This window comes from Lacerta agilis, chromosome 12, assembly GCF_009819535.1.
Source record: "Lacerta agilis isolate rLacAgi1 chromosome 12, rLacAgi1.pri, whole genome shotgun sequence".
Classification (NCBI taxonomy): Eukaryota; Metazoa; Chordata; class Lepidosauria; order Squamata; family Lacertidae; genus Lacerta; species Lacerta agilis.
The window spans coordinates 46527390-46550616 of NC_046323.1; the positions used below are offsets into that span (position 1 = coordinate 46527390).

General features: G+C 39.7%; 1 protein-coding gene across 12 annotated transcripts in view; it reads left to right on the top strand.

Moving 5' to 3' along the window:
• Window positions 1–23227, top strand: part of KMT2C (lysine methyltransferase 2C) — a 162220-nt gene that overhangs the window by 110162 nt on the left and 28831 nt on the right. For 9 of the 12 annotated variants that reach the window (XM_033165512.1, XM_033165515.1, XM_033165514.1 and 6 more), the window contains 18 exons: window positions 212–340; window positions 3187–3306; window positions 5275–5405; window positions 6263–6449; window positions 8114–8212; window positions 8558–8605; window positions 11268–11405; window positions 11548–11580; window positions 11666–11791; window positions 12826–12964; window positions 13187–13401; window positions 13671–13744; window positions 14598–14780; window positions 15897–17304; window positions 17389–18014; window positions 18698–19002; window positions 19819–21605; window positions 22913–23024. In XM_033165512.1, coding sequence (XP_033021403.1) covers window positions 212–340; window positions 3187–3306; window positions 5275–5405; window positions 6263–6449; window positions 8114–8212; window positions 8558–8605; window positions 11268–11405; window positions 11548–11580; window positions 11666–11791; window positions 12826–12964; window positions 13187–13401; window positions 13671–13744; window positions 14598–14780; window positions 15897–17304; window positions 17389–18014; window positions 18698–19002; window positions 19819–21605; window positions 22913–23024 — 5860 coding nt within the window. The remainder of the gene's footprint in view (window positions 1–211; window positions 341–3186; window positions 3307–5274; window positions 5406–6262; window positions 6450–8113; window positions 8213–8557; window positions 8606–11267; window positions 11406–11547; window positions 11581–11665; window positions 11792–12825; window positions 12965–13186; window positions 13402–13670; window positions 13745–14597; window positions 14781–15896; window positions 17305–17388; window positions 18015–18697; window positions 19003–19818; window positions 21606–22912; window positions 23025–23227) is intronic. The other 3 variants (XM_033165518.1, XM_033165513.1, XM_033165517.1) reach the window with 3 other exon arrangements.

Genomic DNA, 23227 nt, shown 5'->3' on the forward strand with positions numbered 1-23227 from the left:
TAGCAGAGTCCGTTTTTACTACTACTACTTCAGTGTGCCGTCATTTAAAATTGTGTGTGATTTTATTATGCTCATTATTTTATATATGCCATTACATACCTTAGGAAGCTTTTTCCTGAGAGTTGAGGCAGAATTCTGTAAGAGAAAATGACAACTTCCTATGAATTTTACTATATAATTGTTTTATTTGTGTGTGTTTTTTTAAATTCAGAAGGAGATCTCATGGACTGTGAGGGAAAATCTGATACAAGCCCTGAACGGGAGCCTGCAGATGATGATCCTAAGGGAGTAGAAGGAACTGAGGGGATTAAAAAAAGAAAGAGAAAACCTTACAGACCTGGTAGAGTACATGCTCCAGATGTTTGCATATTCAATAGGTTTATATTTATTATCCATATGTAAATAATCTTTTAACTTACAAACTAGATTGACTAAATAAGATTTTGCTGAGAATTATCACTTCCCTGTTTGTTGTATATTACAGCTTCTTCTAATTGGGTTACAATTCATTTCCTTTCAGATTCTAAAGAATGGTGTTCCAAAGTTGCCAAACAGGAGAACTACCCTTATCATTCTCTTAAATACTAATTTTGTATTGAAACTTGCCATTAGATCATTAAACCTGATAGGTGGCCTGCTGTTCTGAGTGGTTTGCTTCCACTGTATAAGACAGGAAAACGTATATGTGTGCACACACTATCTCACCACAACAACAACAACAACAACAACAATTGTTATTTTATTTATTTATACATACCCCGCCCATCTGGCTGGGTTTCCCCAGCCACTACGGGTGGCTTCCAACAGAATATTAAAATGCAATAATATATTAAACATTAAAAGTTTCCCTAAACAGGGAAACACTATCATGGCGGTGCTGTTAGAGCACCTTTCATTAAAGCAAATAACTACCATAGCAGTTAAAAGAAATTTCTTTTCTGCCCCAGTGCATGTGCAAGGTCTAATAACTCTAGACAGTCTATGTCAGGAAGGGGGACACTAGTTTTGACAGTGAAGTTGGAAGTCAAGTGATAGAATGACATGTTAGAGGGTTCCTTTCCTTCATCTGCTCCTCCCTATTAGGCAGCACTTCTATGCTTATTCTGTCCAATTAATTTTATTCTGCCCATTTACAGGTCTTATTTCCTGTTACTCCCTTTTTCTTGTTGTTGTTTTTTACTTCTCTTTTCATTATAGATAGGTGAGCAGGGATGTCCTTGTTTCACTGCAGTATCCTACCTATGGTGCAGTGCCTGAAACATGAGAACATTCTCTCCCTGACACAGGGAACTTGCTTTCATGTGCACCAACTCCCAGGGGCTGAGGCAGTTTTGCCTCTTCCCCCAAAAAGTATTTTTGAGGGGGCATTTGGCTCTGCCATCTTATTCGTCGCAGGGTCACACAGATGATGCCATGGCATTGTGCACAGCCCCCCTCAATCCTCCTAAGAAGATGGTGCCTCTGCTTACTCTAGTGCAACTTTGAAGAGGAGGGTCAACTGATCACTCCACACCATGGCATGTGTAGTTTAAATCACTTGTCTGACCTGACCTGAAAGTTAGCAAGTAGAAAATGCAGTATTCCTCCACAGGTGAACCATCTTTCCACTTAACAGCTGTAGATCCACAAAAGTCTTGTTTCTTGCTATGGAGTCTCATTGCATTTTTGGATCCCTGTTGTTCAGAACTGGGTTGAACATGAGTGTTCATACCTTAAATATCTATCAGCCCCATGTTATGTTGCTTCTGAGACAGAATCTATTGTTCAGAAGGGGGAGAGACAATGAATATATGCTTTTCCCATGACTGTATTGGGAGATATTTGTTCTTCATACTCTGCAGCTCAAGATTTCCAAAGGTGAGCAGCCTTAGTCCTTCCCTACAAGTGTAGCCTTCCTTAATTCATTATTATTATTAATTTTATTTGTATATTGCCTTTCATCTGAAGATTACAGGGCAGTTTACAACATAAATTCATCTCTTCGACAAATTCCCCATTTCTGCGGGTTAAGGAAGGGTTAACTGGGTTGGGTTATGATCATGCGGTATGATGAAGGCAGGAGAGCAGAATTGTGGGAGGTGGAGTGAATCTTCATCAGTTTTTTCTCTCCTGCCTGGCGAAAGCAATTCGTTCTTCCTGGCTGTCTCTATTCTTTGTCAGTTAAGTGTTTTTTCCTTCTGAATTATTTCACTATTCTCCTTCTGTTGTCACTGCGTGACCTTCTTCAAACAGGTTGTGAAATGTCATCTCGTGGAAACAGTCATATCCATCTGACATGCAGTTTTTATTAATCTTATAGAGACATACTTCCATGTTGTGATTCTTTCAGGGCACAGGAATTTCCTCCACTTTGTTTATGATTCACATCACTATCCACTTCCTTTTTATCTAACTTCAGCTCCAAGGGTGTGAAGTTTCCTTGGCAGCTCACCTTTGCCGCCAGAGTGTAAGCGGGTGGGACATTGCACCTCCAGGGCATTGTATCCCAATGTGAAACCTCAACCTTGTCATACAAGATATCCTCCTTAAACTTTTGTCAGACAGTACCATTAGAGAACTTTCCGGGAATATTGTTTTCCTTGTCACAACAACATAATCCAAATGTTTCAAATTTGACTCTTTTACACGTAGGATGAGGGAATTTTGCATGTTCCACAAGGATCAGTAGGTCTAAACATGGTTGTGAAATCAGTTTTCTGATGGGGAACTCTGTAGCAGTTAGTTGATTCTTGAAAGCTTATTGTCACTGCTGATTGGCACTGACAGCAAGCCTCCCTTGCCAGGGAGTAATTGGAAACACTTTAAGACTCTCACCTGATATTACATATGACATCAGATGTGGAGCAGTTGGCCATGGCTTGCTGCCCATGGATCAAGGGTTCTCTATCCCTGCTACAGTATGTGAGGCACAGGTGCATCATTTTCATAACATATACATTTCAGGACCATGCATCTGGATCACTCAAAGCTCCTGGACACATGTTCTGGTAGTGTAAAATAAATTGCACAACCCACCTCTTGTATTATGATGTAGAGCCAGGTGCTTACTAAATATGTACTGTGTATCCACTTCCAATTTTATACTTTAGTGCTTTAGTGCTTGTGAATCTACAAAAAAGTGAAATCCAAGTATGTTTTCATAATTCAAATAACTTCAAGGTGTATTATGTGTGTGTGTTTTTACAGGCATTGGTGGATTTATGGTACGTCAGCGGAGTCGTACAGGACAGGGAAAAACAAAACGATCTCTTTCAAGGAAGGACTCCTCTGGCTCTGTATCTGAGCAGATACCCAGCAGAGATGAAAGTGGGTACTAATTATGTGAATCAACCACTTAAATGTGACACTGATAGTTATGTTAAATTATCTGTCACTATAGCAACATGCACTCCAATATAGGAGCATTATATTGTTAAGGTTCATTATAATGCAATTAAAAAAAAAAACTACTGGTTTTCTCCACATCTGTATTTTCAGCACTTCCCATAGCACATACTTATTCCTGAAGCATCATTTTAAAAGTGCCTGTCCTGAGCAGTTCATATTAATATTGCATGTGTTATTCTTAAGCCTGTTCCATACCATTTGTGCAATAATCTGTGGATTAAAAATAAAACTATGAAAAAAATATTTAATTCTTTATTTTAATAATATTTTTCAGTATTTTACTGCAAAATACATATTGAAATAAACATTTTATTTCAATGTATGCATTTCTATAAATATTTTATCCTAAATTACATACTTCAGTATGTTTTTAAGCAAAAAAAACTATTGTGAAATTCAGAGGAAGGATAACAGCATTCTGATCTGTGTGAATTACGTCAGTTTACTTAAATTGTGGGCTAAATAAAACTCTTCTCCACCTCACCTGCAACTGCTTGCTCACCCACCCATCTCACCTTTTTTCTGCCGTCTGTTCACACTGTCTCATATTGCCCTTTTATACTCAAAATTACCTGTCAGGAGGTGACTACAGGCAATGTAGTAGTGTTAAGGGAAAACCGACAAATGGGTTTCTTGCAGTGCAACCTTTTAAAAAATTGTAGTAATAGCATCTGCTCTTGATAAATTAGTTTAACCTGGTTAAATGCCTCCTTATATAACATGTGCACTAACTCCAATACTTTTTATGCTCTGTTTAGAACCAGGGATTTTACCTTAATAAAGAATTTGGAGTTTGGGTCTTGTTGTCTCAATAGGTTGTATCATTATGAAGGCAATGTTAATGAAATGCTATAATATAGTAATAAATCTTTAATACGGTCAAAGACCAGCAAGACAGTTAACAATTCAATTCATAGATAATGTCTGTATACTAAAATTACAAATAAATATTGCAGTATTTTAAAATTTTATAAAACTGTTGTGATAAGACTCAGCAATATATCGCCGCTCTGGTGGTGTTCCAACAGGGATTATCTGGGCTCTTTATCATTGGAGTTTGTTGACGTCATGGTGTGTCTTATTCTTGACACGATGTAGCAAAATTTAGCTACAATCCTAGTAGTCTCTGAATCTGAGTCAGCCAAAAGGTACAGTGGTGCCCCGCTAGACGAAAATAATTCGTTCTACGAGTTTTTTCGTAGAGCGAATTATTCATCTAGCGAAGCGGCAATGGAGCGCGGAGGTTTCCGCGCTAAAAAAAAAATTGTCTTGCGAAGCAGCCCCATAGACTTTTTCGTCTTGCGGGGCAGCTTCCGCTAGACGAATGCCGTTCGTCTAGCGAGTTTTTCGTCTAGCGAGGCATTCGTCTAGCGGGGCACCACTGTATCTGGTATATGTTTCAGCTGGTCGACCAGGTAGTTAATGAAATGCTATGTTACCATAGCTTTGTTTAGAAATGGACAGTAACTGCAGAGTGGATGATACTTCAGTTGGATTGATTATAGCATTTGTCACAGTTGAGACTGTTACTAAAATGTTTACAAATACAGATATGCAATATACAGTATTCAGTATTCATTCTCTGTTGAAGAAAAACCATTCCCTATCTTCCTCGATTGCAATTATTTCATAGTTATTTCAATTCAGGCCAGTAATAATTTTGTAGATTTTGTTTCATTTCACTTAACATCTATGAATACCTTAAGAAAGCATTGCACATCATTCACTAAATTGGTCCATCTCTACAGTTTTGCATTATTGTAATTTTTATAATATTGCTGTTTTAAACTAAGGAGATATACAGATGCTAAACAGAGTGGGGCAGTACCTCAAGTGTGGGCAAGAGTTATAAGTAAATTTGTTATTATGCATGTTTGTTATTGTTAGGTTGGAGTGAACAGCTACTAGATACACCCATTGATGAAACTACTCCTGTTTCAGAGAATACAGAAAAAATTAAAAAGCGTTACAGGAAGAAGAAAAACAAGCTTGAAGAAATCTTCCCAGCATACTTGCAGGTATAGTCATTACTATGCATAGTGTGCTGCTTAAGATTAGCATTTGCATATATTGAATAAACTGTTAATCGGTGTAAAACACAAACATTTGCTTTCCAATGTGTAATTCATTATCACTCTAAGTTGATTTTGCATAAAGAGAGATCGTTTCAACAGCCTCCTTTTGCTATTAAGCATTAAAACATAAATTACATATTTCCTTCTAATTTTCCTGTTTCGTTTGTTTTCCAACAAAAACAATAGAATGTTATTCAGACATAACCCAAATGTCTGTATTAATGTTGATATAGATGCTTCAGTTGAAAATAGTTTGCCCTTGCTAGGAGAATTTAATTTTGTATACTGATTCTTATAAACAGAGGCTATTTTTTTCAGCAGTATGGAACAATATGGAGAACTTAAATCTTTTCACCATATATTACCTAGCTTGTATACTAAGATAGGTGAATTGAACCAAGTTCACAGAAGAAAAGTTCCCCATCCACTCTTCCTTCTAGCAGCTGTCTGTGTACTCCAAAAAGCTTATCCAAGGGGTTAGGAGGCTTCCTGAACAACCTTGGATCGGCATGGGGAGCTGTTGAGTGAGGGAGGAATTGCCCCAAATTCGAAGTGTGTCTTCTTTTTACATAGGATACAAGTATTTGAATAGGAAGTAAAGGGAGATGAATTAACTTCAAGAACTTTACATAAAAAAATTAGTCATTTGTGTTGAGTTTAATTTTACTATGTTCTAGCCACAAAGTTAACATTAGAATGAACTAAATTGGGTGAGCAATAGTTTTGTATGTAAAGAAATCAGTTTTTGGTTTTGTGTTCCATTGCTGAAATGTGGGGAATGTGTTTGCTTTTAATTTTAGGAAGCCTTCTTTGGAAAAGACCTTCTAGATACCAGTAGACAAAGGAAACCAAGTTTAGATAATTTATGTGAAGAGAGCCTTAACATTTCTTGCAAAGCAAATTTGAACACAAATTTCCTAGATCCATCTTCAGATCCACTTCTTAGCTCAACTTCCACTCCAGCTCCATCAAAATCTGGAATACAAGGTACACTGGCTTGTATGTTTTTGTTTCTTTTGGTAAGGGCTACTTGAAGAGCAGAGTTCTTAAAAGCAGGGACTTTGGGCGGATTGGTAGAAGGACAATGGTTAGGGAAAGTATTTTGAATAATTTCCTTAGCTATCTTATTAATTAGTATTCTCAGTAATTGTGTTCTCTACTGCTGAGCTATGGCCCTTCTGGCAGTTTACAGTTCCTATAGGTTTCCAACACTGATAGCTACATCAAATCTGATAGCTACATTGTCTTGTCAGCAGATGGCAGCAATTGGACAGTGGCTCTTGAGTATACTCTCTCATTATAGTGACAAGAATCCCCCTGATTTACCAAAGAGCTCATGTTTCTGAAGCAGTTCAGAAAATTGCTGGAGTGCAGATGGTATAAAACCAAACATAGGAGCCCATTATGAAGCCTGGGCCAGGACAGCAGTGGCTTGCATTACAGTCTATGTTTATTATATGGGGAAGGTGTTATATGGATCCAAGCTGTTTCAACACAGGGATGAGGAACATTTTTCAGCTTTAGGCCACTTTCTGGCACCTACATGCCAGTGGCGAGTAAGGCCAAAACAAAGGTGCATGCGCCTAAAGTACTGCAGGAGCTGGTGTGCCCACATAAATGTACTGTACACACCACATAATTATGCTGTACACACATACATATATGCAGGATCTCACTCTTTTTCACACATACACACAAATAGGCCTTATCAGTCTTAATTGCCAAAGAGGGTGATCCTCACAGAGATTGCATGGTTAACCCTTCCCTTCCTAGCTGCCCCCTTTGTGAAATCCATCCCCGCACCCATAGCAATTAGGCTTGAGTAAAGCCTTCCACTGGTACGGCTGTTTTCAAGCCTAATTACAGTGGAGGTTGTTTCCAGAAGAGGATCACAGCTGTGATTCCCTCCCCCCATGGCCCCCTGCACTGTAATTAAGCTTGGAAAAAGGATTCTATGGGCTCCAAATAGGAGGCTTTTTTCCAAGCCTAAAATCTGTAGGGATAGCTGGGGAGGAGGGGGGTTGCTGTGGGCGGGCTGTATCCTACCCATGGCCTGCCAGTTTCCTGCCCTGGTTTAAGTCATTGTAGGCCAATTCCCAAAGTGTTAAATGGTGTTTCAACTGTTTACTTAAATTTGAGCTTTCTGTTTACAAAGAAACATTCAAGCCTCCTTTTCCTAAAGAGAAAATAAAAGAAAGGTATCTGGAGAAACACATATTCAAAATAATACTTGTTAAAAACCCTTGAGCTCAAAGCAAATAGATAAATAACTTGGGGGGGGGGATCACAGTTGTTATGATTAAGGGCTTTTCCACACTGACCTTGCTTCCACTCTTTCTAGGCAAGGACTGTGATATAAAGTGCTGTGTCCAAGTGCCCTCCATTTTTTATTGCTCCAGAGCTTTCCCCTGGGGTAAAAAACCCACTCTTTAAAGTCCAATCAAAACAAATGTCAATCCACTTAAAACCCAAATTGACATTTGCTCCAATTTGGCCTTAAAGAAGGGTTATTGCGGGGAAAGCTCAGGGCAAAAAGACCAACCAAAACACACTCAGATATGGAGCTTTAAAGCACAGGCCTCTGCCTTGAAAGAGCAGGGTAAAAGGTAAATGTGGATAAGCTCATTGTGTAAAGTACCTGTATTCTGTAGGTACCTCGGATGACCCATTAGCTGCCCTTGTGCTGAGCACTGATGATGATATACTTGGAATTCTTTCTGATGATTTAGTGAAATCTGGAGATCATTCAGGTACATGTATAAGTTCTTGTTGGTTTTGTGAAATTTGACTTGATTTGTAAAATCATCCTGTTCATGATATTATGCAACTTTTTATATATGTACTTGTTATACCATAAGTATGCTTCAGCAAGCAAAGGACTCTTTCATATTTCTTGCTTTGATCAATAAATCTGCACTTTATTTTACTTTGCACTTTATTGATGTGGGGATAACTTTTAAAAATCTTGTTGGTGTCTGGCATTTTAGCATGCAGCTGTATATACTTTTGGTTTATATTCTTTCTTGCTTTTTCAGCCTCTCCTTTTCTTTCTTTCTTGTTATAATCATCCATTTTATCTGGTTTGGATCTTGTAGGTCTTGATTTATGCACTTTCCAGGTTGAGAGCTCATCCTCCCCTTTTGGTAAGGAAACAAACAGTGGGTGATTCATGGTTAGAAGTAGTCATCTTTCCTAGTGGTTTCGGCTGATTTTTTATTTTTGCATGTGTAAATATATTCCATGTCACTAAAAATGCTTTCATGTTTCACTATCTCTGTGTGCAGAGTCTTGTGCAATGTTAAATACCTGCCTGTGCAGTGTTCCTAGTAGTGTTTCAGAATTTTGTTTTAAAATGTTGTGAATAACTGGATTTGTGTGTGTGCCTTTCACAGTACAAAGTAACACGTTTCCTTCCTTCTGCACTATTTAAGTATGCTTTATAGAGCATCACAGTGATAGACTTGTTTTTAATTTAGTTTGTTGTATTATGAAAAGCATGAATAAAAAGTTAATATCAGTTTTTAATTTGGCCCTGGATGGACACTGCAACTTTGTCAAGCATGAAACACAAGGTTGGAGTCATTATTTTTAAAGATTATATAAGCTATTATTTTTTGTAATGGCTCCAACATTGTATTTCCAAGTATTTAAATTCATATAGTGCTAAATATTGTAGTTACTAAGTGGTGAGTGCTATAAGTTAAGTGTGTTTATGAGCCAGTGTAGAATTCCAAGAATTGTATCATTCTTAGACTGGAAATTCTTAGCCACCTCATTCTAATGTCCTACACAACAGAACTCCCAATGCCTATATCACCCATCAGGTGTAACCCACAAGAAGACAGAGAGGTCATAAATAACCTAGATAGCCTGGGCTTCAGATCCACTTGAGACAAGTTGACTAAAACTCACTCAGTTGAGCTTCAGCAACCATTACCATGTGCTACTTAACAATATACTGTTCTCTGTGTTCACTAGCCAATCCAACATGATGAAATACTTAATTCCACCTCTCATTGGTGTGTGTGATAACAGGAACAAGTCTAGTATAATTATTAATCAACAGAGCTTCTGCAAGTGGTTCAGGCCTTCTGCAGTTTGGCATAGTAGGACATGTGAACAAAATCCTCAAAAGCATGCCTTGACATGTTTGCAAGGCTCATCAAAGATAAGAGCCACTCACAACTGCCATGATTTGGATGCCACAGTTAATGCAGATCAGGCAAGGGAAATGTCCAGGACACCCATATTGTCCAGAGATAACCTTGCTTTTTTCAGTGGGGAGGAAGGAGGCAAATCATGTGGAAGGAGAAGGTGGGAAGCCCACCCTGGATCATTCTGTCCAACTCTAATCTATCTCCTCTCTCACACAACTTTGGGAGGCTTCAGTGGTCAGGTGTGTATGGACTCTCTGGAACCCTTTGGGGTGTACTGAGTAATATAAGCTGATCTCACAGTGCTTCATCCTGTTCACTGGCTCTTAGTCCTTTCCAGGCTCAATTCAAAATGACAATTTTGAACTTTAAGACCCTTCATAACTTAAAACCAGGGTTCCTGAATCTTTCTCCATCTAGACCTTACTGAAGTGCCCCTTACAAGTGAGATGGGCAAGTGGCTAAGGGAGAGAGAGGCCTTTACAGTAGTAGCACCCCAGCTATGGATTGACCTCCCTAGGGATGCTCACCTACCTTGGTGTCATTTTGGTGCCAGGCAAATATCTTTTTTTTATTTTCCTATACTTTTTAATCTCTTTCAGCTTTCAGCTGTTTCTATTCTCAGCAACTGTTTTTATGCTGTATTTGTACTTTCATAGTATCATTGTTCCTGAATGTTAAATTGCTTTATTTCCTGTTGTGAGCTTTCCTGAGAATATTATTACAAGGTGACCTATATAAATACTGTGAATAAATAATGTAAGACAGAATCCAGATTTAGATCAGTTATAGAATAGATGAAGTACTACAGGTTCTAATATAGAGAAAGCAGTTCAGAGAGGAGATGGAGATGTATTTGGAAGAAGAGCCTGGAGGGAGGTCTCGCTTTTACTGTAATTGATGACAGACGCCATTCCAGGAAGTTCAGAACCAGGAAGTGACCTGTGACAAAAAAACTACTACTGTGTAATGTATAGGAGAAAAGGCCAAGTAGAATGTTGTTTTTTTGATGAGCACCCCCAGAGTCACCCCCAGAGCCAAAGGTGGAAAGAGACACAATAATGGTTCTGGCAAACCACACCTAACATCTAAGGATAGCGCCTTGGGCAGAAGCCCCCAGTGTATTCTTAGCTCTCTTTGGCAAATGTTGTCCTTCACTAGAAAAGGTAATAAATTGCAAAATCTTACAAAGAGGGTAGAGTCATCCATTTCTGCAGGCTATTTTTGTGTCACCAGATTTAACACCATATTAAGTTCTGTGTAAATGTATCTATATCAGTTCTAAAGAAAATATTTGCTCCTTTAACAATTCCAGAGACGGTTTTGTAGTGTCCATAGAATAACTCTTACCTGCTGATGAATATTTGCAAAGAAACCTCTAATGTTAAAATAATCCAATCACTTTTTGAGATATATTAAACCTTAGTTGTTTTGTTGGAATTGTTAAGTTATTAATCTCAGGAGAGGCTTACGATTCAAGATAATATTCAGTCAGGTTTGCAAAACGTCTGTTTCTTAGACCAAACGAGTTTGTTAGTTGGGTGCGTTATAGAAAAATATGCTTCAAATATATTTTCCAAGCAGTTGTTAAACTAGGCACCTCAGCTTATTGCTGGTCTATTAGTTAAAACCATACTTTTCCTTCCATCAGCTGGACTAGATATTGGACCCATATCTGATGATCCATCCTCTATACCTCCACAAAGTGTCAGTCAGAGTTCACGGCCACTGAGTGAAGAACAGTTAGATAGAATCCTGAGCCCTGAACTGGACAAGATGGTCACAGATGGTAAATGTTTCTCTTATATCATTGCCTCATGAAGGAACTTCTTTTTAGATTTACTTCGTGCTTGATTTTAATTAGTTGCAGTTACCACAATTCACTGTATGTATATGTTTGCTAATGTTTCGGTTGCTTTTACTTTGTTCAGGTGCAATTCTTGGCAAACTGTACAAGATTCCAGGTATGTTCTCCTGCTTTTTAATACCATTTTATGAAGCTTACTAAATGCAATCATACCTTATATACTCACATGCAGTGTTTTGCAGAGCTGGGAGGAAAGGATGTTGAAGACCTGTTTACTGCTGTACTGAGCCCTTCAGCTACTCAGTCAACTCCTTTGCCACAACCCCCACCACCCCCACCTCCTCAACTCATGCATTTGCATAATCAAGGTTTGTTTATGATCTTTTTTTGTAAAATAAAAAATAAAAATGCAACTGCTAACAATTCACGTGCGATTCAGCCATTGTCACCCAGTCTTGTGAAAACTGGAAGCTAGAGTATTGTTTTTGTAAAAAAAAATTATCAATAAAATTATCCTATAAGGGTGGATATGTTTCTTTTGATACAGCCTGTCTCCTATCTACCTAGGACAGTAGTGAGCAACCTGTGGCCTGGCGGCTGCATCCAACCCTCTGGTTAGTGCAGGCCCACTCTTTCTTTCTCTTCCAAGTTGCATGTGTATGTGTGAGAGAGAAGTAGAAAGAGGAAAATAAGGTGGCAGAGAGAACATTCTGCAGTGCTGCAAATTCCACCCACTTTTCTCTCTTCTCTTCCCTGCCCCACAGTCGCTCAGCTCCTGGCAAATTCTCCCTGAAGAAAGGCAGCCCATGACAGATTCCCTGCCCCTACTACTTCATTGGTTCCCACCCCTGTACCCAAGGATGCTTGGCCAGCATCTTTTCAGCTCCTCCTATCTCCAGCCAAGGAATATGGATCATTATATGTTCCTGAAACCAAACATTGTCTTCTGTACAGCATCCCAGAACCCAGAAAACAATGCCAAACAAGGCTTTAGTCTGCAAAATAGCATGATGTGAGAGGCAAAGTTATTTGAGCTTAGTCCCTGGATGTTATCTTCTTTCAAAGTCTTCATAACAGAGTAATATTTTTGAATGTTTAATATTTGGTGTATGCAGAAAATGTCCCTTCAAATGGTTTAGTTTAGTACTGTGAAATAGTGAAGCAGAGTTTTAGTTTGCTTTTCACATGGAAAGTACTACTATTACATTTTATTTTTCCTGACATAGAGTATTGGCTTTTGGATAGTAATCAGTTTTTTAATTATGATACTTTAGATTGTTAAAGTTATTGTGCTTTGTGGTATTGTGAGCCACCTTGGGTGGGCTATGCCCTAAAAGCCTGTATGTAAATAAATTACTATAAATAAATATTATTTGTGTTTTCAACTTTTCTCTATTTAAAGGAGAGAATGCATTTTCAAGAGTTCCACTTATAAATGGCCTGATTGGACCAAGCCCCCATCTCCCTCATACAACTTTGGTTCCGGGAGGAGGAATAGGCTCCTTTTCTACAATAGCACAGCCACCATACACAGACACAAGGTGAGTCAAATTGAATAATTTGATATATCCCCTACTTCAGCATAGCTATAATGATATTCATGTTGCTAACAAGTTGGGCTCTCTGATTTCTCTTCTTCCGGGGTTTTAGAGTAACCAAAATTATTAATAATTTTGAGGTGTTGCTATTTGTGTGTGTTTGTTGGAATAATGTATTTCTGTATATTGAAATGAACAAATCCCTATTTTTCTTTACTTTGCCAGGGATAAGAATACAGCATTTAATGCGGTGATGAATGATCCCACCAGTCCTTGGGTTCCGTCTGCTACACCACTGGATGGTGAAGGTGATACCATGTCTAACGCGCAGAGAAGCACTCTTAAGTGGGAAAAGGAAGAAGCACTTGGTGAAATGGCAACCGTAGCACCTGTTTTGTACACAAATATCAATTTTCCAAATCTAAAGGAGGAATTCCCAGGTATGTTATAAATTGCAGAATTATAAAATTGGAAGGAACCTTAAAAGTAATCTTATCTAATCCAACCTCTTGCCAGTACAGGAAGTCCACTGAGTTAAACCTTGCATTACAAATCTGTTAGGTACCAATCTTATTTCATAAAGTTCAGCTTTTCTGAATTCTGAAAAAGGCAACAGTTTCATGTTTACTGTTTTACTGATGCATTGATGATATTGCTAATCAATGCAAAATAACAAAGTCTTACTACTTTTTCTCCTCTGCATTCTCAGATTGGACTACAAGAGTGAAGCAAATTGCTAAATTGTGGAGGAAAGCAAGCTCACAAGAAAGAGCTCCATATGTGGTAATGAGTATTTGCCATTTTTGTTGAAATAGGAAAAAATGTTATGTCTCTGATTTCCATTAATTAGTCTAAAAGTATTTTAAGTTTTAAAACTGCTATAAAGCACACTGCTTCTGCAAAGTGCATTTTACATACATGAATTTCAGTTAGTTTTCTAAATTTACCTTTTATGGATTTGGGGCCATGCCTGCTTTCTTCTGACTGCTCTTTTGCATCTCTAAAAACCTAGTGTTGAATTTGCATACTAAACTTTAAAAAAACTGACGGGGTGATTTGATCCTCTGGAAAAGTAAAGATCATGAACATCACCTGTAAATTAATTCCTATAGGTGTTTTTAAATGGTTAAATTGATTATATTATTAACTGAAGTGATGTCTGTTGTTTTTTTAAAAATTTCCCATTTACTCTGTTTATAGCTTATAGTGGTTAGCTTGATTTCGGATATTGTCCCAATTCTCTTCATTTGTTTCATGAAATAGTGAAGCTGCTGTTGGTGCAAAACACATGGATAGGACTCTTTTTCTTGTACTGTTTTCAATGTGTGTGTTTTTGTTTGTTTGTTTTGCTAACTGCAGCTTTGATATGACATAGGTGCATTAACCTTACTTTGTGTGTCTAGGAAGATTAGTAGTTCTCAGGTACCATAAGACTCTTTGTTTTTGCTACAACAAACAAACATGGCTACCTTTCTGTAAATGTAACCGAGGGTGTCCTAGTTTCTTATTTCCTATGTGAAATTTATTCAAACCCCGTAAACCATTTGTGGGTTTTGTGTTGGTAATAAAGAATGGCATTACTTTCAATATCAGTCTAAAACAAGTCTAAAAAATTACATGTGTGCTTGTTTTGCAGCAAAAAGCCCGAGATAATAGAGCTGCCTTACGGATCAACAAAGTGCAGATGTCTAATGACTCCATGAAAAGGCAGCAGCAGCAGGATAGCATTGATCCAAGCTCTCGTATCGACACTGAACTCTTTAAGGACCCATTAAAGCAGAGGGAATCAGAGCATGAGCAAGAGTGGAAATTTAGACAGGTGTGTTGCGTTTGGTCTTTGATTCCCCCTTTTGTTTAGTACAGCTGTAGAAAGATCTGTAGTGTATCTGAAGAAGTGTGCATGCACACGAAAGCTCATACCAAGAACAAACTTAGTTGGTCTCTAAGGTGCTACTGGAAAGATTTTTTTATTATTTTGTTTTAGCTGTAGAAAGAGCTGCCCTTAATTAACATCAGATGCTAGGAAAGGAAATAGTAGTTTATCATATACTTTGTATATGGGCTGTGTACAGGAAGTATAGGTAGCCTTTGAAGTGACGTCTACATAATCCTAGCACTTTAACTGAGAATTCTCAATTTAAAGTAACAAAAAGTGGGGCTTAAATTAAACTTCCTGCATCTGCTGCCATTTTGTGACTAGCTCCATCCCCGTACCTCCTCTATGTAGATTGGTGGGTCTCAGTAAGTTTTAGGCCCCTCAAATTGGCCCTGTGGGGTAAGAAGCCCCGTCATTCTGCAAATTCTTGAAGAACTCAAAGCCATTTCATAGTTCAGCTTCTCAGTGAGGCGCCACATGTGTAGAAGGTAATTCTCAAGTCACAAGCATTTGTAGAGGCTACTCGTAGCTATTACAAATGCATGGAGGATTATTTCCACATGATGTTTCACAAGAAAGTTAGCAGGGTTTTCTCCACTAGTGAAATAAAATGTCATTTTGATAGTCAGTGCATTCAGCATATGTAGACCAATGTATGGTGAGCTCCATGCTGTGTTAGCTCATGTGCCAAGCCACCATAGGGATAATTTTGTGTGACATAAGAAACTCAGAATAGGACCTTTAAAAATAAAGTTCAGGAGCCTCTGGTACTTTCACCTTGGATGGAATGTCCAAGAAAGTTATACAGTGCCCCTGTATCTTTTAATAGAGGTTGTCTTTCTTCTTCAAATTTAAGTATATATTTTCAGAGATCTGTACGTTTGTTATTAGTCATCTGGAAGCCTGCATAAATAATATACATATTAGAAATAATTGGTCCCATATCCTTAATTTGTTGGAGCTTTTCAAATGACCTTAAAATGTGCTTATGAGTTCTTTACTATTATTTAATTTCCTGATAGTTATAATGCAACCTGGTTTTTTCCTTTCCTAAAACAGCAAATGCGTCAGAAAAGTAAACAGCAAGCTAAAATTGAAGCAACTCAGAAACTTGAGCAAGTGAAAAATGAGCAGCAACAACAGCAGCAAATGCAACAACAACTTGGGTCACAGCAGCTTTTGAACCAATCAGGTTCAGACACACCTAGTAGTGGGATTCAAAGTCCTTTAACCCCTCAGACTGGCAATGGAAGTATGTCTCCTGCACAACAGACATTATATACAAAACAGCTTCCTGGTACCCCTACTTCTACACCTTCTGATGTTTTCTTAAAACCACAGGCCCCACCTCCACCTGCAACACCAAATAGAATGCCTGTTCAAGATGCACATTGCCAGGCACCATCACAACAGATGTTTCCTCCTTGTTCCTCTACCAGACCACCTTCTCCTGTTGACCCTTATGCAAAAATGGTGGGAACTCCTAGGCCACCACCTGTTAACCAAAATCAAAACTTTGTCAGAATAAATTCTGTTACATCAGTAGATATCTGTCCACCCCCTTCACCCATATCCAGGCCAGCTCAGGCATCTGAATCAGCAGGGAGCAGACCATCACCTGTCAGAGATTCATGTTCTTTGTCTCCAGTCAACAGTGACCCTTATGCAAAAGCTCCAGATACACCCAGGCCTACAATGGGAACAGAACCTTTCTCCAAACCTTTGGGGATATCAAGATCACCTTTAATTGCAGAACAACCAGGGAAAGCATCTTTATCAGTGGCAAACAGTGACCCCTTTGCTAAACCACCTCCAAGAACAGATGCATTTCAAAGGCCCCGGATGTCTCCTGCTGACTCATATGCACGCCCACCATTGACTCCCATTCCTGTTGTTGAGGGAAGTTCTGGCCCATTTAAAACTCCAATGCGCCCAACTCAGTCCCCACAAGATCCGTATGCTTCAATGCCACCAACCCCACGGCGTATGTCTGTGGACCCCTATGAACGGCCTGTTTTGACACCAAGGCCAGTAGATAGCTTTTCACACAATCCATCTAATGACCCATATAGTCAGCCTCCTCTGACTCCACATCCAGCAATAAAAGAGACTTTTGCCCACCCACAAAGAGTAGTGCGAAACCAGGGTGATTCTTTTTCTCAGTCTGGAACTATTTCAAGGGCAGTTGCTCAGGACCCCTACGCCCAGCCTCCAGGTACGCCTCGGCCTGTCGCAGACCCCTACGCCCAGCCTCCGGGTACTCCTCGGCCTGTCGCAGACCCCTACGCCCAGCCTCCGGGTACTCCTCGGCCTGTCGCAGACCCCTACGCCCAGCCTCCGGGTACTCCTCGGCCTGTCGCAGACCCCTACGCCCAGCCTCCGGGTACTCCTCGGCCTGTCGCAGACCCCTACGCCCAGCCTCCGGGTACTCCTCGGCCTGTCGCAGACCCCTACGCCCAGCCTCCGGGTACTCCACGGCCAGTTGCAGACCCCTACACCCAACCTCCGGGTACTCCTCGGCCTGTCGCAGACCCCTACGCCCAGCCTCCGGGTACTCCTCGCCCCACTGCTGTTGACCCATACATGCATCAGCCACTCACACCAAGACCTGCACAGACTGGAGACTTATTTGCTCAGGTTTCAGCTAATCAAAGGCATTCTGATCCATATACCCAACCTCCAGGTACACCAAGGCCGGTTAGTAGTGATCCATATTCTCAACCACCAGCAACACCAAGGCCTGGAATTCCAGAACCTTACAGTAGACCAGCCCTAATGTCAAATCGTGATCCTTATCTGCAGGCATCACAGAACAGAACCTTACCTGGGACATTTGTAAGGCCATCAGATCCGTGTTCTCAGCCTCCAAAGCTATTGGGACCTGCTGTGACAGATTCTTTTAGCCATGCTTCAGCAGCACCACCTTGTGATCCTTATGATCAACCTCCAATGACTCCAAGACCTCAGCCAGAAACTTTTGGAACTGCTCAGCTTCCCCACGATGTTGCAGATCAGCCAAGATCTGGATCAGAGGGGAACTTGGGTTCATCTGTAAACTCTTCCATGAGCATGCAGGGAAAACAGTTCCCCCAAGCTTCTCCTGGCCCAGTACCAACAGCTGGAGCAACAAATACACAGACCACAATGTCTCAGGCAGATGCAGAAAAAATAAGACAAGTGAGTTTACTGTTGTTGAATAATGTGCTTGTGAAAACTATGAGATGCCAGAGTTGATAGAACCTATCAATAGCTTTTAGAAACATTGTGGTTGTGTTGTATCAATAAATCAATTCTTTTATACTATAAGATGCAGGTATTTTGTATTCTGTGGCAGTACATCACCCATATCAGACCTTTAACACTGTCTGTATCCTAGTGAAACCACTTCAGGGGTTTAGTGGTGACTACAAAGCCCTGAACAACAGAGAACCCAGATACCTGAAGGAACACGTATTCCTTTATTTTCCTTCCTCAGCTTTAAGAACTTCCAGGGAGGCCCTTCTGCTTGTCCCATCTCTTGAGGGGTGCTCAGTTACATGAAATAGGATCTTCTCAGTGGTGACACCCCACTTGTAGAATAATCTCCCCCTTGAGATAATGGCTGGTGCAGACATTGTTTAGTGTTTTAGCACCAACTAAAAGCTCATCTCTTCGTCAGGCTTCTGATGCGGAGAGGGGAACTGATTTTGTGGTAATAATATTGGAAGGAGATATGTGTTACTTCTATGTGCTTTTTCTATGTTCTTCTAATGTTTTATTTACTGTTTGTTTTGTTTTGTTGACCTGGGATCGCTTGCTGATGAAGGGTGGGATAAGAATGAAATAAATAAATGAGCTGAAATGTTTTTGTTCCCTATCAGCGCCAGAAATTACGTGAGATTATTCTGCAGCAGCAGCAACAAAAGAAGAATGCAATCCGTCAAGAGAAAATGCCACAAGAGCCTACCACAGCACCTCATGCAGGATCTACTCAACCATGGCAGCAGCAAGAAAATCTGAACCAGATTTTTAACAGGCCTCCTCCTCCGTATCCTGGGAATGTTAGGTCAGCCATTGTCCCTCCTAGTGGACTAAGGTTCACAGGTTTTCCCATCGATGGGCAGTTTAATAGACCCCAATTTCCAGGAGATATGGGTGGAATGGCAATGAGACCTCATGGAATTAGGTATACTTCTTGATTACTTCATCATAAAATATGTCATTGTTTTAAAAAATCGTGGGTTCTTTATCTATATGTTTTAAGTGTTGGTTATATTAAGTGACCCTTTAAAAATGTTCCAGTTTAAAATTATATCTGAATGTAATGCTGCAAACACATTAAAGGCTGCACTCAATCACTTTAAATTGAATTCATGACCCTTTTACCAAACCTGCTGGACATTTGCTTTTCTGTGAAAAACACTGAAGCAGGGGCAAAAATATGTGACCTCTTGAAGTAAGTGATCTTGCTTTGTATCCTTAATTTCAAAATTGTTCTACAAGTAGGTTTAAATTCTTTAGTGCAAAAGATATGACGGAACAAAGGTATGTTCTGGGCAATAAAGAGGCTCTATTGAGACTGTAGGTTTAAGGCCAGACTATAAATAATATATTGCAAACTTGTATTTTCTTATCGTAGTAAATAATTAGTATGCTGGTTTAGCCCAGATAATACATGGATTAGCCTGAAACTTGATTTTTTCCACTTGTTTTTCTTGATTATTTCAATAGTTATGTAAATTGCCTTAATTTAAACCAGTCCACTCTATTTTGACACCTATTCTGGATTTCATCAAAATATGAAGATAAGCATGTATTGCTTACTTTAGACGTAATGACCATCGAGTCCAATAATTTGTTTCAGTAACAGCCAGTCAGAATGTAAATTAGCTAGCAAATGTGTCACTTCAATTGATTCAAAAGATAAACATCCCAGAAAATTGGTTTGTTGTGTAAACTTTCTACAATATACAATCCAAGTCAACCAATTTTTTTCTTCCAGATTTGGTTTTTCTGGAGGTGGTCATGGTCCTACACAATGTCAAGAACGTTTCCTTGGGCCTCCCCAGCAAATGCAACGTGCTGGAGTTCCACCACAACTCAGAAGATCAATTGACATGCCTAGACTCCCTAACAAGCCACAAATGGGCAACCCTATTGGACTCTCACAGCATTTCCCACCACAAGGTATTCAGGTTCAACAGCACAACATCATGGGGCAGGCATTTATTGAGCTCTGTCACAGAGCACCCGAAGGCAGGCCAAGACTTCCTTTTAATTCCTCATCAGCTGTTACGAACACAGTCCCCCAGCATCAACAACATACAGGATTTGTACCTAGACAGGACTGTCAAGGCCCAAGACACCTAGAGCCCACAAGACGTAATTCTCAAAGCCTAAACAATCCATTGCATGTGGCAACGGGTTTGGAGCATTTACCGCCAGGTCAGCAAGCTATAGTGAATCCCACCCACCCACCTGTATTAGTCATGTGTTCTTTAGGTCATCCACCAGTTAATGATGCTTTTTCAGGAGGTTCTTTGCCAACAACAACACCTACTGAGGCAGCAAGTGACTTACAGATTCCCAACCAACCCACTGATGGATTAGAAGAAAAGCTTGATCCTGATGACTCCTCTGTAAAAGATTTAGATGTCAAGGACCTTGATGGTGTTGAGGTTAAAGATTTAGTTGACGAGGACCTTGAAAATCTAAATCTAGACCCAGAAGATGGCAAAGGAGATGAACTGGACACATTAGATAATCTTGAAACTAATGATCGTCACCTTGATTACCTTCTAAGATCAGGCGAATTTGACATAATTGCCTACACTGATCCAGACCTCGATTTGGGTGACAAAAAAGGTATGTTTAATGAAGAGCTAGATCTTAATGTCCCCATAGATGAAATACAAGGCAAGGCAGAAGATACGCAGCAAAAGCATCAGGATGAGAAAGCTGCCACTCCTGCAGCATCGTCTCCTCAGAAAAAAACTGCTGAAGTCAGTGAAATTAAAACAGAAGTTATGTCTCCAAACACATTAGAAGAAACTAAATCTGAAAGTGAAAAAAGAGATGTAAGTGTGGCATCCTCCGGCACTCAGTTTATTGCTGAAACAGAGTTACATGATGAAGAAGCAACATCTGTGATGCCCCATAATGTGGAATTACCTGGCAAAACAAATATGAATGAGGAAATCACTGTGCCCAGCCCAGATACTGTTCCGGGCCCTGCTCCAACATCAACTCAAGGTTCTTGCAATATCTCTGGATCCACTCCTGTTCTTACAAGTTTGTTAGCTAATGAGAATTCAGAAAACCCTGATGTCGGGCCTCTGGGCTCTCCGCCTAATCCACAGCCAGCAGCACAAATCAAACCTGTTTCAAGTATGCCACAAACTTTAATGACATCTGCTGGTCAAACCATGGAAAATACTGTACCTAATGTGAACATGGTTCCACAAATAAGCCATAACTTCTCACAAGGGACAACGGTAAATCCAGCCTTTATTCCTGGCCAGACAGCTAATAGCTTTGGGGCAGTGCAAGCTGGTAATCAAACTGTGCCTGCCGTAAATCGACCCGGCCCCAGTGGTATGCCTGGGCCACAACCAATGATGATTCCACAAACATTAGCCCAGCAGCAAAATCGAGAGAGGCCTCTTCTGCTAGAAGAACAGCCTCTTCTGCTGCAAGATCTTTTGGATCAAGAAAGGCAAGAGCAGCAGCAGCAGCGACAGATGCAAGCCATGATTCGCCAGCGTTCAGAGCCATTTTTCCCCAACATTGGTATGTTTTTGTTTTTTCTATGATAATGCCAAGTGCGATAGAAACCAACAACCATATATTAATACTCAGTATGTCCACTGTTCGATAAAATTTATTATCTCTATTGTGTTTTCTGATTTGTTTAATCTGTATGTAGAAAAAAAAATAGAAATTGGAATAGGCCCAAGAGGTTTTCTGTTCTTGCAGGGAAAGTGTGTATTCGGAATCCAATAGACATAGCTTGCTGCACAGCTGAAAGCGGGGATTATAGAAGCTGAAATCTTCATCTGGTGCCTAGCCTGAAACAATGCTGTCAACTTCATTTGAATTTGGGGGGTGGGGGACTGCCAGTCCATTTTTACTGGCCCTCCTAGTTTAGGAAGGAGGAATATGAGTGGGAATTTGAGTGAGAAGTAAAGGTGAAGGGAATAATTTGGGACAAAGTGCAGCATATTAGGTGTCTTCCACAAGGGGAAGAGCAAATCTTCTTCATTCTGCTAAACTCTGTTCATGTTCTGTATTTGCATATGCATTTGTGTGTGTGTGTGTGTGTGTGTTTCTGTTCAAGTGGATTGTGCAAGCAGGTGCAGGTCAGTTACCCTGCCACTCCTTGCAACCACATCCCCCACTGGTATATTCTGTTTCCAAACTCCAGTTAATATGTTGATATTCGTACTGTCATTGTATATTCTTTGTTTTGGATTCAGAGCAGGGTATAACATGCTCTGCAGGTGTGAGAATGGCAAAAACCTACCTATGCTATTCTCATAAGGCCAAGAATGTAATGTTAGCAAGTAAGTTAGGGAGAGATCACTGTTACAGCTCTCACTTCAATTTATTGAAATTTGTATAAATTGTGAGCTTACTCAGTTGAAGCAAGCCATGAGTGGGTGAAAGCAATCTACACAGTCCATTGCCAGGCATCCCTCCCTCTCTCCCTCCAGCAATATGTTTACTTCTCTTGCAAACAAAGTATTATGCTGCTGGCACTAGCTCAGGGCTAGTATAAAGAGGGAAAATGGCATCTAAAAGAACTGCTTCTGTCTGAAACATTCCCTATGATGCCCATCAGCATTCGAGCATCAATCTATCAGAGTCACCCTGTCTTAATGTAGTTTGAACCAATTATTAAGTGTGAATTTCTAAAACACTTATAGTAAACACAGTAAATTGTCTTTAAAAATAATTAAAACATCAAAAACTGTCATAATTATGAAATTTTAAAAAATAGGCCTAAACAGGTAAGCAGTGGTGAACAAATTATATGCTTATCCACACTGGCTGTTTTATATAATAAATACTTAATCCTCTTAATTCTGGTTTCATAGATTTTGATGCAATCACTGATCCTATAATGAAAGCGAAAATGGTGGCTCTGAAAGGGATCAATAAAGTAATGGCACAGAACAATATGGGCATGCCACAAATGGTCATGAACAGGTAGGCAAAGATTGTGATTATTTTAGCTTCTCTTAGATATCAGCATGAGTTTCTGCTCACTGAAATTTCAGGTTATTCTGATAGCTGTTACCTTCCTTGGGAGATTAGCAAAGTAAATTATAGCATTAATTTTACCATTAATCATTAATTTCCTACTTTGTGATTCATGTCATACACACAAACAGCTGTATTCCTCTGCACAT